General features: G+C 38.8%; 1 protein-coding gene across 1 annotated transcript; it reads right to left on the bottom strand.

Annotated features, from left to right (window-relative positions):
- LOC109239393 (protein NRT1/ PTR FAMILY 4.6-like) lies at positions 4,163-4,522 on the bottom strand. Its single transcript, XM_019405950.1, has one exon. The coding sequence runs from the start codon at positions 4,520-4,522 to the stop codon at positions 4,163-4,165; it is 360 nt and encodes a 119-aa protein (XP_019261495.1).

The raw sequence follows: 14,668 nt of genomic DNA, 5'->3' as shown, positions 1-14,668 counted from the left end.
CATTTATGACATAATAATGACATTGATTTCTTATGTCATCTGAAACCTCCTTCTAAAGGTGAGTGTGGTATATTCACTACCACTAGCACGTTCATATTCTTCCAAGAATGAATATATATTCAAAATTCACATGTTGTCACATTCACATCATGAATGGACCATAATCATCTTTATGTGCTTTACAAAATCTCATGTCAAATCGATGACAAATATTACTTTTACAAAGTGAAGGATTATTTTGAGAATCCTTATTGTTCTCATTACCACAATGACGATGATTATAATTTCGTCTATTGCCACGTCCACATCCATTGATACGTTTAGTAGTAAATTTTGTCTTCTTTCAGACTTATCAGATACTGCTATCACATTCTCTTAAGAGAATGAGAATGAAGCAAATTCAGTGGGACGGGTTTCCACTTCTTTGCCCACAATCATATATGAATTTGATCATGACAAGGCATAGAATTTTACCACTTCAGGTGGTTATAATTTCTTACAAACTCCATTAGAGTTATAATCAAACTTTGTTGTCTTTGCTTGTATATAAAATCAAATTATTGAATTTCAAGAATTTAAAAGAGAAAAATAAAGTAAAATACTTACCTTAAATCCAAAATTTAATCATGAAGGAAGTTTATGGAATAATTGACAATCATTATGCCCAATCCCAAAGCTTCTACTCAATTGGTTAGAGTCTCGTGCTGATAACGTGTTATAAAACAATAAATGAAGAACAAGAGTATTGCAGAGAAAAGTAGGGAGAGGGTAATTCTTATTGATTTTGGGATGAATTACAATGGAATAGAACCTCTCTATTTATAGGAAGAGAGTGACTTAGCCACCAAGTAATAAACCCTAGAATCTCTCTAAATATAGACATTCACCATAAATAAAATTCTATTTATAGCACAAAACATTTATATGTCTCAATTTAATATTATGCCACTTGTCATCATATATTTCTTTGCCTCTCCTATTATATATTAATAGATTTGTTCACGAGAGATGAAACCTATTTGAAAGCAGAAAAATTAAGTGGAAACCATTCACGTCAGTTTAAAATTTTTAACAGGCATGCTAATTGGTCTTTTAACTCTCAGAAAAGAAATGAAAATACAGAAACAAAATTAACAGCCTACGAAGAGAAATCAAACATATACTCCAAAATTTTATGAAAAGCTTATGCAAGTTAGGCAGTCTCTCACTTAAGATCACGTGCAAGGCAAAACGTAATTGGATATGCGAGTGTTTGACTCAAAAAGATATTAAATTCTTTTTAAGCAAATCAATCAATATAGATGAAGGAGTTAAAGATAATTAACTCTAGATCCGAGATGAGTAGGAGAAATAGAAAAACATAGTCAAATATAAATATTGACAGCGATTATGATCAGTAAAGATGCATTAAGTAACAAAAATATGAATAAAGGAAAAGATTCACCCGATCTTCAGTGAGACGGATCTTCTTTCATTTAATAAAGATCCATGGTAGATAAATACAAGAACCTTATGACCCTTTTTTGGATCCGATGAAGGTGTTGGATCACTGATCCTCTCAATTCTTTGGAGAGGTGCGTTTACCTATATTTTAGAAAGAGGGAGAGGGAGACAGAGAGAAAGCCCTCCCTTTTGGGAAGTCCTCCCTTCCTATTTATAAGAGGGGTATCCATAGGAAATCCTACAAAAAGGTACAATTAGAGGGAATATTCAGTAGAATATTCCTTTTGAGGATTCCAAAGCAGACTAGTTGTTTCATTACGACCTCGGCCTGTCCGACCTTGGCATGTCCGACCTTTGCCTTGTTGATGACGGTCCGACCTTGGCCTGTCCGACCTTAGCCTTGTTGATGACTGTCCGACCTCGGCCTGTCCGACCTTAGCCTTGTTGATGACGGTCCGACCTCGGCCTGTCTGACCACGACCTTATGTCTCCTCGTGCCGAATTTCTCTGATCTAATTTTCACCCATACAGTTAGTCCCTCCGCTTACTGAGGTCGTCTCTTGGTCGAGCTCGGTGAGCGGACTTCATTAATCGTAGTTCGAGAAATCCAGATGGGGAGGTTGAAATGGCAGAGGCAATGCTCATGAGCCCTCCTAGGGTGAAGACGACGCCTTATGATGAGTTGCCTGAATATCCTGATCCGTTTCCAAAGGGTTCATAAAAAAAACTGGGACCCCAAGTTTTCCAATGCTCAGCATATGATTTGAAAGCTTGTTGCATCAAATCAAGATATATACCATCAGTGGGTTTACAAGTACTGAAAATATTTAGGCCACTATAATTAACTGTGCAACTTATTTGTTTCTCCATGTATTTCACCATTAATGGTGGTGGTGAATCTGATCCAGGTTAGATGGATGCAAGTTCTTGCAATATTTCCACAATATCAGTTGGCGGCGTGACTGGATCAGTATTTAGTTTTGCTTCCATGATTCTAGAACATACGTCCAGAGCAGAAACATTATCAAAGAAGTACATTTCGGTATTGGTATGGCAATAACATCTTGAACTACCAAAGACATGAGAATGTCATAAATGACAACAATTCTCTTGACTTTATCTGCTGCAGACAAATTCTTAACAAGATCTGCCACCAGTCGTCGAGACTCCATAGCAGCGTAGAAAGAAGGTATTTAAATTTGTAGGGTAAAAGCCGTTGCTATCAGGAGGAATGTTGTCGAGAATAGTGTGACCACTAAAATTATATAGGTGCGTTGGGTCATGGACTCAAATTGTAGGTGAGACCAGAACCTGTCTCACTCTCATTTTCTTGTATTCCCAATATAATTTGGATGCTAGCAGTGATTATTGTTTCATTTTCACGTTGCCCTATTCAATTTGAACGAGGCCTAGTTGTGAATCAAGTTCGAGCTAGGTCAAATGAGAGTCAAATTCGAGTGAAGTCGAATTATTCCTTTTGGCGATGGCCTTTGGCCGTAGGGGTGTTATTTCGGGCGAAGGCCGAAATGTTAACCCGTTGTAATTCGAGCGAGGTCGAATTCTTCTTTTTAGTAATGGTCCTTGGCCGTAGGGGTGTTATTTCGAGCTAAGGCCGAAATGTTAACCCGTTGTAATTCGAGCGAGATCGAATTCTTTTTTTGGCGATGGCCCTTGGCCGTAGGGGTGTTATTTCGGGAAAAGGCCGAAGTGTTGACCCGTTGTAATTCAAACGAGGTCGAACTCTTCTTCTTTGGCGAAGGCCCTTGGCCTTAAAGGGTGTTATTTCGAGCTTATTGAAATATTAACCCGTTATCATTCGATCGAGGTCGAACTCTTCTTCTTTGGCGAAGGACCTTGGCCTTAAAGGGTGTTATTTCGAGCTTATCGAAATGTTAACCCGTTGTCATTCGATCGAGGTCGAACTTTTCTTCTTTGGAGAATGCCCTTGGCCTTAAAGAGTGTTATTTCGAGCTTATCGAAATGTTAACCCATTGTCGTTTGATCGATGTCGAACTCTTCTTCTTTGGCGAAGGCCCTTGGCCTTAAAGGGTGTTATTTCGAACTTATCGAAATGTTAACCCGTCGTCGTTTGGTCGATGTCGAACTCTTCTTCTTTGCGAAGGTCCTTGGCCTTAAAGGGTGTTCCCTGGGGGAGTCCAATTTGCTTAATTTTGCTTGCATTGGAGAATATGACGTATTTCGTGGGGGAGTCCCAGTTTGCTTAATTTTGCTTGCATTGGAGAATATGATGTATTTCCTGGGGGAGTCCCAGTTTGCTTAATTTTGCTTGTATTGGAGAATACGACGCGCTTCTCGGGTGACTGCCCCTACTTTTATTCCACTTGGAGAAAAAGTTAGTTAAAACAAAATAAAAGCATTCGTTACCTCAGTTTGATCAGTCGACGAGTAGAGAGGAGTGACCACGTTCCCTTCTCCGGTTATGCTTTTAGTGGCCGCTACCAATTTGGCGTGGTTGTCCGTTTTAGCAATGTTATATGTCTACTAATAAACCAATCTCACATTCGAGTCCCATAGCACATGGGCATTAGTAGACTACACACGTGTCACCCGGTGTATGAGGGTTAATTCCATGAGTAGGTGGCCAAAAGTAATATTTCTTTCTGGAAGAGCTAGGATGACATTAAGTATTCAATCCATGTTAAGGTTCCCACGATTAGATATTTGCTCAGAAGTTCCCCAGCACATGGTGCAAGATATGTTATCTTCTTCCTATGCATGTCAACGTCAGAAATTCAATGACTGCACTGATCAAATAGATGCAATAAGTTGTGCAGAAAGCATCAGATAAGAATCCACCAAGTAGTGCCAGTAGAAATGCTGTGCCCATAAAATTGGTCACATAATTTGCTGATTTTGACGGTGAAAAATGCATATATTCGGACAAGTAGAGCACCAAATTGCTTGCATTTGCCAGATATGCCAAATTCTCCAGCACCTCCACAACTAAGACAAAGGAGGCAGGAAGTAAACCACCATGTTTCTTAATGAGAGCAGGCCTATTTTTCCAATCAACATAGCCATCCCAAGTGCTTGATTGGGTTTGGCTTTCTGTTTCCATTTATTTTTTTCTTAGAACTCCTATTAGCTTTAATCTCAACTTGGATTTTAGGGGTTTAAGTTGAGAGTTAAAAAGAGTGGAGGGATCTCTATAGAATACAGAGGAATGAGATGGCAGGAATATAAACCACTATGCATGATACTTAATGAGGTAGATGCTTCAATATCAGTGAAATATATTTTGTGAGAAACAGTGAAGGAAATGAAATAGTAGTTACCTCGCCAGCAAAGGGTTCAAATTTTAGATTACGATACTATAATTGTTAAAGGAGTCAAAAAGAATAATTAAAGAGCAAAACGCCAAATTTTCAGGCTACGTCACTAATGGATTAAACTGAGGCTCCGCATGCAATTACACGAGACTACTTTGCATTTTGTACAATTTTCACTCACCCAAGCACTGTTATGTTAAACTTGTGTTATACATGATTTAAGCTTTTTGCATAGAGGAGGGCGGCAAATGGTGCCATGAAGGCATTAACCTCTCACTGCCAACAGAAAAAACAGGTATCCTTTGGCAAACAATTAAAGGACAAATTCAGAAATGGCAATCACTCCTATTAGGCTTTCCGAATAAGTTACTATTTATTGTCATGAATTTTGATCGTAGTCATGTATTACATGCTGACTTATCTTGTCATTTTAATAATAAACAGGGGTTCCTTTTACAGCTAGGTCTCACGAATTGAGGACAATAAGCCTAAAAATAAATAGAATAGAGGATGTGGAAACATCATAGTTGTTTCTGTTATAGGGCTGTTAAAGGGTTGAGAAATGCACAACCATATCTTGGACCTATTAAGTCACATAGCACATTGTTTAACCAAAAAATAGATTTTTTAGTCAAAGCTAGAATTTAGAAGAATACGGGTTACTGATAATCAGAAAAGTATGTAGAGAAACAAATTTGAGAATAATATGATCAGAAAGCAAGTAAATCAAAGTATATTTCAATAGTGTTTTCTTGTCTCTACAATTGTTTGTTCCTTCCCTTTTTATAGCTATTTTGGGGATACGAGCCTTACCTTTGTTATAATAAGGCTTTATGGGCAACTAATGACTTTAAATGTTACGTTATGCAATCATATACATTAAGTACATATTCTATAACGTTTCCAGTATTTAATACTCATTAAATGTTGTATCTGGGCTCTTTTTTGCTGTCAGATTCATTCCTTTGACTCTTCACGATCTTTGACCTTTAAATGTCTTGAATAGGTACGAGAGTTGAATTACGAGTGTTGAATTACTTGTATGACTGCTCGCGCCTCCTCCATTTAACTTGTTCGTATCTGTTGTTGCTCGTATCTATTGTTGCTCGTATCTGTTAACCAACCTTAATTCTTTGACTGTTTGACCAGTCTACGTGTCATGACACGTCACTATATACATATAAATACAATTTTCCCCAATACAGATAGTCCCCCCACTTTCCATTTATTCATCAGTTTGAATATTTGGGAAGTGGAATTCATTAAAGGAGAATGTTTGTCAGCATTAATGCTCTGACAGAGTTGACGCTTCAATTATCACTTCCATTTAATGCATTAGACACGTGTCATCTTCTTATTGGTTCCACAGTTTTGCAACACTTTCTCAGGCTTTCTTTTCGGCTCCACTGTTCATGAAGTACCAGTTACCATTATTGTGACCCTTCCATTATTGCATTTTTACTTTTAACGGTTACCCATCAGTATAAATACAATTTTACCTTTCACCTTTACCACATAAAACTTTTTTCTCGAACATTTGAACTGTGCAAATCTCTATTTACTTCATCTTCTTCCTCATCATGTCTTCTTCGAACCCTAACCCTAGGAGAGTTCCTATTTTAGACAATTTTCCCAATGCCCTTGTTAGACATAGAAGGGATGGGAGACTTTGTAGCTTAGGATCCTCTCGTGGTGGTGGTTTTGCCATGCCTTCTCCTAGCCCTGGTTCTTCCTCTAGAACTAGAGGTTCTTTTACCCAAAAATCATCTTCTAAGAGCAAGGAGGCCTCTGAACCATTACAGGAGCCCTTGGTAGAAGAGATAGTCCCTAACGGTTTATCTTTTCACCATGATAGACAATCACTTCAAACCCAAGTTTCTGGTCTAGATCGTGCCGATGCTTACCCCACTTTGATTACAGAGATTTTAGCTCCCATAGTCCGCAAAGATTGTCACTGGAGTAACGATTTTCCCATTGTAATCCCCAATCCAAATCAAAGAATTACCTCCTATATGACTGGACTTTCTTTTGTTTACACATACCCTTTTACTCTTGGTTTTAAACCAGCTATTGATCCAGTGATTCTCGATTTATGTCGCTTCTTCAAAGTTTGTTTAGCACATATTGGCCCGCTGGTATGGAGGGTTGTTGCTTGTTTAAGACATCTGGCCAATTTGGCAGATGTTAATTTCACCTTCCCTCACCTAATTCATCTATACTCCCCTAGACTTTTTCGTAATGGCGTCTTTACCTTAGTGGCTAGGAGTAAGAAGGTTTTGGTGAGCCCAGAAGATGATAAGGATCGTGGCTGGTATGCCCGATTTGTTGCTGCCCCCACAGTTGGTTTAGTGGGTGAACAAAACGTTCCCTTCCCTGAGAAGTGGAACTTTGCACGTAAGTCTCCCATCCCTCTCGTACCTTTTTCTTTCAAGTTTATCAATTCCTTTAACTTTATTTTTTTTAGCAACCATGGGAGTTGTGGAGAACGTTCCCAATTTTCGTGGTTGGGTAGATAAACTATTTAAGATCGCGCCTATGGAGGCTAGGTCTTGGAAATTTATTTCCAATCGTCACGGTTGGAAAGTAAAGACTCACAGTATGAGTTTTTGTCTTTCTCATATGTAAATTTTTTCCCTTTATTGCTTTAACTTTCATCCTTCTCTTTGTCGGGATTTGCTATTCGAGGTGTTACTGCTGAAGCAGTTGCGGCCTCTCGTTCCTCTTCAGGAACTCAAATTTCTTTAGAGAGGGCTCAGGATATACTCTTGAAAAGAAAAACCATTGAAGAAGATGACTCCGAGGAAGAAGATGAGGATGGTTCCTTGATGACAAGGCCAAGAGTTAGGAGACGTATCGTCTCTGACGAAGCTAAAGTTTCTCATCATATTTCTCCTACCGAGCCTGTTCATCTCGTCTCTGATGATGACGTTGTTACCCCTTGTGACACTCGTGACTCTATTAACCAGCTTTTCGTTAGTGGTTTCGAGAGTGGTGAGTTAGGGCCTGTTTTAGACGAACCTCCCTTGTCTTCAACTCCCATATCTTCAATTCCTTCTTTTCCTTCTCCTATCGTGCCTTTGATCCCTTCCTTACCTACTCCATCTGCTTCTGTACCTCTCTCTGCTGTTTTTACTTCTTCTACCACTCCTCCTTTGGCAGTTCCTCCTTCTACTACCCATCATACAGAAGTGGGTTCTTCAAGTAGAAGCATTTCTATGAGGAGCGTGACTATCGAAGTTCCCGCTAACAACAGCCTTTTGAAGAAATCTGGTCAGGCAGATATTTGGCTTGAGCCCCTAATTGGCCCAATTAAGAAAGAAAAAATGAATAGCCATAGCTGTCTGGCTTTGATGAATGACACAGTTCATGCTACCTTGAAGGTATTTTCCTTCTTTCTTTACTTTGCAAAATTTTTCTCTAGAATTCTTATTTTCCTCCCTTATCATTTTCAGGCCAATCTCATTGGTACAGAGCTGATGAGCAGAGTTTCTCTATTAGAGAAGGTGGCACGTGACTCTGAAAAGGCTGTTCTTGATTCAGAGAGGGAAGCTCGTGACTTTCAGTTGGAAGCAGCTAATTGGAAGGAACAATTTGATAGTGCTCAAATTACTATAGNACAGACTCGCCACTTACCGTTCTTCTTAGGAACCACAACAGTGTTAGCTAACCAGTTAGGATATTTTACCTCACGAATTGAACCAATTTTTAGCAATTTTTGGACTTCTTCTTGAATCACCTGATTCTTGAAAGTTCCTTGCTTTCTTTTCTTTTGCTTGACTGGAGGATATGAATTATCTTCATTTAGTTTATGAGTCATCACCTCCGGTGGTATACCTGTCATGTCAGTGTGGGACCAAGCAAAACAGTCTGCGTTAGCTTTTAGAAATTAAATTAACTTACGCTTCACCTCCGGGCTAAGATTAGCTCCTATATACATTTTTCTTTCTGGCCAGTGTATAAACAAAACCACAGCCTCCAGCTCTTCTATCGTCGTTTTGATGTTTTCATTTTCCTCTGGTTCTTGAATGGAATCGGGCCTTGAATCTACATTTGTTTGTCCTCGTTCAGTTGAGGTTGATGCTATGTTATCCTCAACTGAATTCTGTAATTGCTATTTTTCTTCACCCTTCGTGCTTGAGTCTGTCACGGAGTTGATGTTCCTAGATACCTGTTGATCTCCCCTGATTTGACAGATTCCCCATGGCGTTGGAAATTTAATGACTTGATGCAAAGTTGAAGGAATAACGTCCATCTCATGGATCCATGGTCTCCCAAGAATCATATTGTAAGCCATTTCCATGTCTACTACCTGGAACTTTGTGTCTTTGATGACTCCTTCAGCAAATGTGGTGAGCGTTACCTCTCCTTTTGTAACGACGCTGGAATTATCAAACCCAGATAGAGTATGTGCCTTTGGTATTACTTTTTCTTCAGCTTGCATCTCACGCAATACTCGTATCAAAATAATGTTCACAGAACTACCTGGATCAATCAAAACTCGTTTCACGTTAGTGTCATGTACCAGTAAAGATATTACTAGTGCGTCGTTATGTGGAGTTAATAGACCCTCAGCATCTGCATCAGCGAACGTAATATTTTCTCCCTCCAAGACATGTCGAGGCCTCTTCCCGTGGGTAATTGTTACTTTTGAAACCTTTTTATATGATACATCATTGATCTCTTCACCCCCACTTATAACATTGACAGTTCTCTTGGGTGAAGGTGGTTTTGGAGGCTNTTGAAGGTATTTTCCTTCTTTCTTTACTTTGCAAAATTTTTCTCTAGAATTCTTATTTTCCTCCCTTATCATTTTCAGGCCAATCTCATTGGTACAGAGCTGATGAGCAGAGTTTCTCTATTAGAGAAGGTGGCACGTGACTCTGAAAAGGCTGTTCTTGATTCAGAGAGGGTAGCTCGTGACTTTCAATTGGAAGCAGCTAATTGGAAGGAATAATTTGATAGTGCACAAATTACTATAGAAGATTTACAAGAGAACAAGAATAACCTGGAACAACAGATAAGAGCATTATCCTCAGAGCTTGCGGTTCCCAAGGCTTCTTCAAGTCAGGCAGAGAAAGAAAGAGAGCGTCTCGAGTCTTCTTTCTCAGAGCAATTATCTAAGGCAAGTGAGGAGATTAGAGAGTTGAAAGCTCTTTTAAGTCAAAAAGAAGTTTATGCTGGAGATTTGATACAGAATTTGACTCAGACACAAGAAGATCTGCGAACTTCTGCGGGGCAAGGTGCATGCCTTAGAAAAATCTCATGCCTCTCTCCAAACCTCTTACAACTTAGCCTTGGATGAAAATGAAGAACTCAAGAATGAAATTGTTACTTGGGAAAGAGATTATGAGCTTCTTGAAGATAAGGCTGCCGTTGATGTAAGCTGGGCTTTTCTGAACTCTCGGCGTGATGCTTTAGTCGAAGCTAGCCAAGAAAACTTCAATCCGGAGTCAGAGTTAGCTAAAGTTATGGAGACCATTGAAAAAGCTCAACAACCACTGGACTTCCCTTCACCCGCGATTGAAGTTCCCGAAGCTGAAGTTCCCATGAACGCTGAAATTGCCTCGGGTGCCGTACCTTCTTGAAGCCCAACCGTGCCTCTTGTTGCAAGCCAGGCTGAGACTTCGTCTGTTGATGAACCAATTGCTGCGATTGAAGATCAACCCGCTTCTATCGACGATGCTGTTCCAGTTGAGCCTGTTGATGATCCTTCCTCAGTTCTTTCTTCTTAGTGAAAAGATTTACATTTGCTTTAAATTTCCTTTTTGCAGGTACCTGTTTGGAAAACTTTGTTTAAAGTTCTTGGATTCTTTTGAAAGTTTTTGTTTGTAATCAAACCCTTGGTTATCACTTGAGGGTTGATTTTAGAAGTACAAGTCCCCAAGTCTTGTCAAGGGGCTTTTTGTATAAACAGCTTGACGACTAAGTTCATACTTAGTCTTTAGTTTTAAATATTAAGAAGTGTTTATTAAACTTTCATCTGTTCTATTCTTGCCTTTTATTTTCAAGGACTTAAAGAATAGTCTGCATTTTTGTTTTTTGGAAATGCTTCTTTTAATCTCATGACTAAATAACATGAGTTTCATAAAAGAGGGCCCTTTTATATTTTTACACTTAAATAAGAAGACGTCTCAACTTCATAATGGTGTTAACATACGATAAAAGAAATAGGAACATACATGTTTCTTTGGAATAACATTGACAAGTTTTGAATAACATCTTACATGTATTTGAATTACATCTATAACTTTCTCGTAACTGTTTTTCCTTGTAACAGATTTTTAAGAAAAAATAATAAACACGAGGTTTTTCTTTATAACCTGTTTTAGAACAATAAATGCAAGGTTTTTCTTTACAACCTGCTTTAGTACATAGCTTTTACCCTAACTACAGTAAGATTTTCTTTAGCCTTGGCTCACGACATCATGTGACTTTTATTACTCAGCACTTGACTTTTTTTCCAGGCTTGATTTTTCTTCAATCTTCTCTGCCCTCTTTATATATACTTGTGTATATTATGTAGTCCCCCAAGTGTTTGAGTGTTGAAGTTTGAAGCCTCGAGCACTTGATAGTTTCTCCCATTTGGTCCTTTTCCTGAAAAGGAAATACATACGGGACTCGGAGGTACGATTATAGATGAAGATTGCTTAACCCGTTTAAAGTTCTATCAGAATAATTGTAACCATGGGCCAGCAATTTTAGTTTATTCCATTTTGCCTTACAAGCCGTGATTCATCATTGAGTATGGGTTAGCGTTTTGCCTATCATCTAAATCGTTAGTAAAATTTCAATAATTCAAAAAATAAAATTTAACATGGTGATACCTGACCGTGGGTTTTTCCTTAGAAGTAGTATCTCTTCAAATGAACAGCATTCCAATGTGAAGGAAGCACCTTCCCATCCATTGTTTCTAATTCATATGCTCCTTTTCCTGCAATATCACGAACTCTTTAGGGTCCTTCCCAGGTTGGACTTAGTTTACCCACATTGGCTGCCTTTGTAAAAACCTTTTTAAGCACGAAGTCCCCAATTTTGAAGAATCTCAGGCGTGCTTTCCTGTTGTAATATCATTCGATCACTTGTTTTTGTGCTGCCATTCTTATTAACGCAGCTTCTCTCCTGCCTTCCAGTAGATCCAAATTGACCCGCATCTCTTCATCATTAGACTCTTGTGTTGCATGTGAGAATCTTGTGCTTGGTTCTCCTATTTCAACCGGGATCAATGCCTCAGCTCCGTAGACCAAAGAGTAGGGTGCTTCACCTGTGCTCGTTTTTGTTGTTGTGCGATATGCCCATAAAACTCCGGGTAACACTTCAGGCCAATTACCCTTAAACTCCTCTAATCGTTTCTTTAAATTGTTGATTATGACTTTGTTTGTTGATTCCGCTTGCCCATTACCCACTGGGTGATATGGTATAGATGTAATCCTTTTAATTTGCCAACTCTAAAAAAACTCTGTGACTTGAGCTCCGATAAGTTGAGGGCCATTGTCACATACGATTTCTTTTGGTACACCAAATCGGCATATGATATTTCGCCAAATAAAGTCCTGGACTTCCTTTTCTCGTACCTGTTTGAAGGCTCCTGCCTCTACCCATTTAGTAAAATAACCAGTAAGTACGAGCAAAAATTTTACCTGTCCTTTTGCTTGTGGTAAGGGACCCACGATATCCATTCCCCACTTCATGAATGGCCATGGTGCGGTGACCGGATGTAATAACTCTGCAGGTCTATGCATGTTGTTACCGTACCTTTGACATTTATCACATTTGGCCACGAAACTTTCCGCTTCTTCTTCCATTTTTGGCCAATAGTAACCTGCCCTGATTAAGGTTCTTACCAATGATCTTCCTCCAGCGTGATTTCCACAATGCCTCTCATGTATTTCCCTCATTACGTATTCTGTTTGAGAAGGACCGAGGCACCTAGCTAAGGGGCCACCAAACATTTTACGATATAAGTTGCCTTGATTTAAACAATAGCGAGCAGCCTTTTTGCGAAGTGCATTGGCTTTTTTCTTGTCATCAGGGACGGTTCCATGCTGCAAAAAAGCTACAATCTCGTTCCTCCAATCCCAAGTTAAATTATTAAAATTTACCTCATTCTTTTCAGGGTCGAGAACTGAATGAAATAAATGAATAACTGAGGTATTTGCATTGCTTGCCACGTCAGCCGCAGATGTGAGATTAGCTAAAGCATCTTCTTCAAGATTTTCATCCCTTGGTATTTGTGCAACTTTCCAAGTTTGAAATTGCCTTATTAGCTCCCGCACCTTTTCTAAATATTACTGCATCCGTGCTTCCCTGGCTGTATAAGTCCCCAGCATTTGATTAACCACGAGTTGCGAATCGCTCTTGATTATAATCTGATTTATGCCAAGTTCTCGTGCCAGTTCTAAACCTGCAATCACAGCCTCATACTCTGCTTCATTGTTAGTTATTGAATGACATTTGATAGCTTGTCGAATGGTTTCACCCGTAGGTGGTACCAAAACAATCCCTAAACCTGCTCCTTTTACATTAGATGAACCATCAACGAATAAAGTCCAAGTTCCTGGATTAGCTCCATTGAAAACCTGTAATTCTTTTTGTACTTCTAATTTCATGCCGTGGCTAAAATCAGCCACGAAATCAGCTAACACTTGTGATTTTATAGCAGTTCTAGGTTGGTACGTGATTTCGTATTCACTTAATTCTATTGCCCACTTAGCCAACCTACCTGATAATTCATGCTTATGCAATATATTATGTAAAGGATAGGCGGTTACTACAGCAATAGGATGACACTGAAAGTAAGGCCTTAACTTCCTAGATGCCATGATTAATGGAAGTGCAAGCTTTTCCAATTGAGGATACCACATTTCTGCATCTAGCAAAGATTTACTAACATAATAGATAGGGGATTGTTTACCTTGTTCTTCTCGAACCAAAACCGCACTTACCACTACTTCCGAAACAGCAAGGTAAATGAGCAGTCTTTCCCCAGCCTTTGGTTTTGCTAGTAATGGTGGATTTGATAAGTACACTTTCAAATTCTTGAGTGCTTGCTGACACTCTTCGTTCCATTCAAAACGATCCTACTTCTTAAGAGCTGAGAAGAATTGAATACATTTCTCTGATGATTTAGAAATGAATCTTCCCAAGGCTGCAATCATTCCTGTTAATCTTTGAACTTCTTTTTTGCTTGTAAGTATTTCAGGGATTGCCTCAATGGCCTTAATCTATGCAGGATTCACCTCAATACCACGGTTAGAAACAAGAAAACCTAAAAATTTACCTGATGCCACACCAAATGCACATTTTTCAAGATTTAACTTCATGTTATATTTTCGCAAAATTTTAAAGGTTTCAGATAGATGCGATATATGATCTCCTGAATGCTGAGTTTTAACAAGCATATCGTCTATATATACCTCCATAGTTTTTCCCAAATGCTCTTGAAACATTTTGGTAACTAACCTCTGATACGTTGCTCCTACATTCTTTAGACCAAAGAGCATTACTTTATAACAGTAAGTCCCCATGTCTGTTATGAAGGAAGTTTATTCTTCATCTCCTGGATCCATTTTAATCTGATTATACCCTGAATATGCATCTAAAAACTTAATAGTTCATGACCTGCAGTTGCATCAATCAATTGATCTATGTGTGGTAGTGGAAAAGAATCTTTAGGACAGGCTTTATTAAGGTCTGTGTAATCTACACAGACTCACCACTTACCGTTCTTCTTAGGAACCACAACAGTGTTAGCTAACCAGTTAGGATATTTTACCTCACGAATTGAACCAATTTTTAGCAATTTTTGGACTTCTTCTTGAATCACCTGATTCTTGAAAGTTCCTTGCTTTCTTTTCTTTTGCTTGCCTGGAGGATATGAAGGATCTTCATTTAGTTTATGAGTCATCACCTCCGGTGGTATACCTGTCATGTCAGTG

Source organism: Nicotiana attenuata, chromosome 1 (genome assembly GCF_001879085.1).
Source record: "Nicotiana attenuata strain UT chromosome 1, NIATTr2, whole genome shotgun sequence".
Taxonomy (NCBI): domain Eukaryota; kingdom Viridiplantae; phylum Streptophyta; class Magnoliopsida; order Solanales; family Solanaceae; genus Nicotiana; species Nicotiana attenuata.
Note: the sequence above shows the minus strand (reverse complement) of the source record. Positions and strands in the feature narration are given on the sequence as shown.

Coding starts and splice junctions, on each gene's coding strand:
- LOC109239393 (XM_019405950.1), bottom strand. CDS start 4,522: ATGGAAACAGAAAGCCAAACCCAATCAAGCACTTGGGATGGCTATGTT.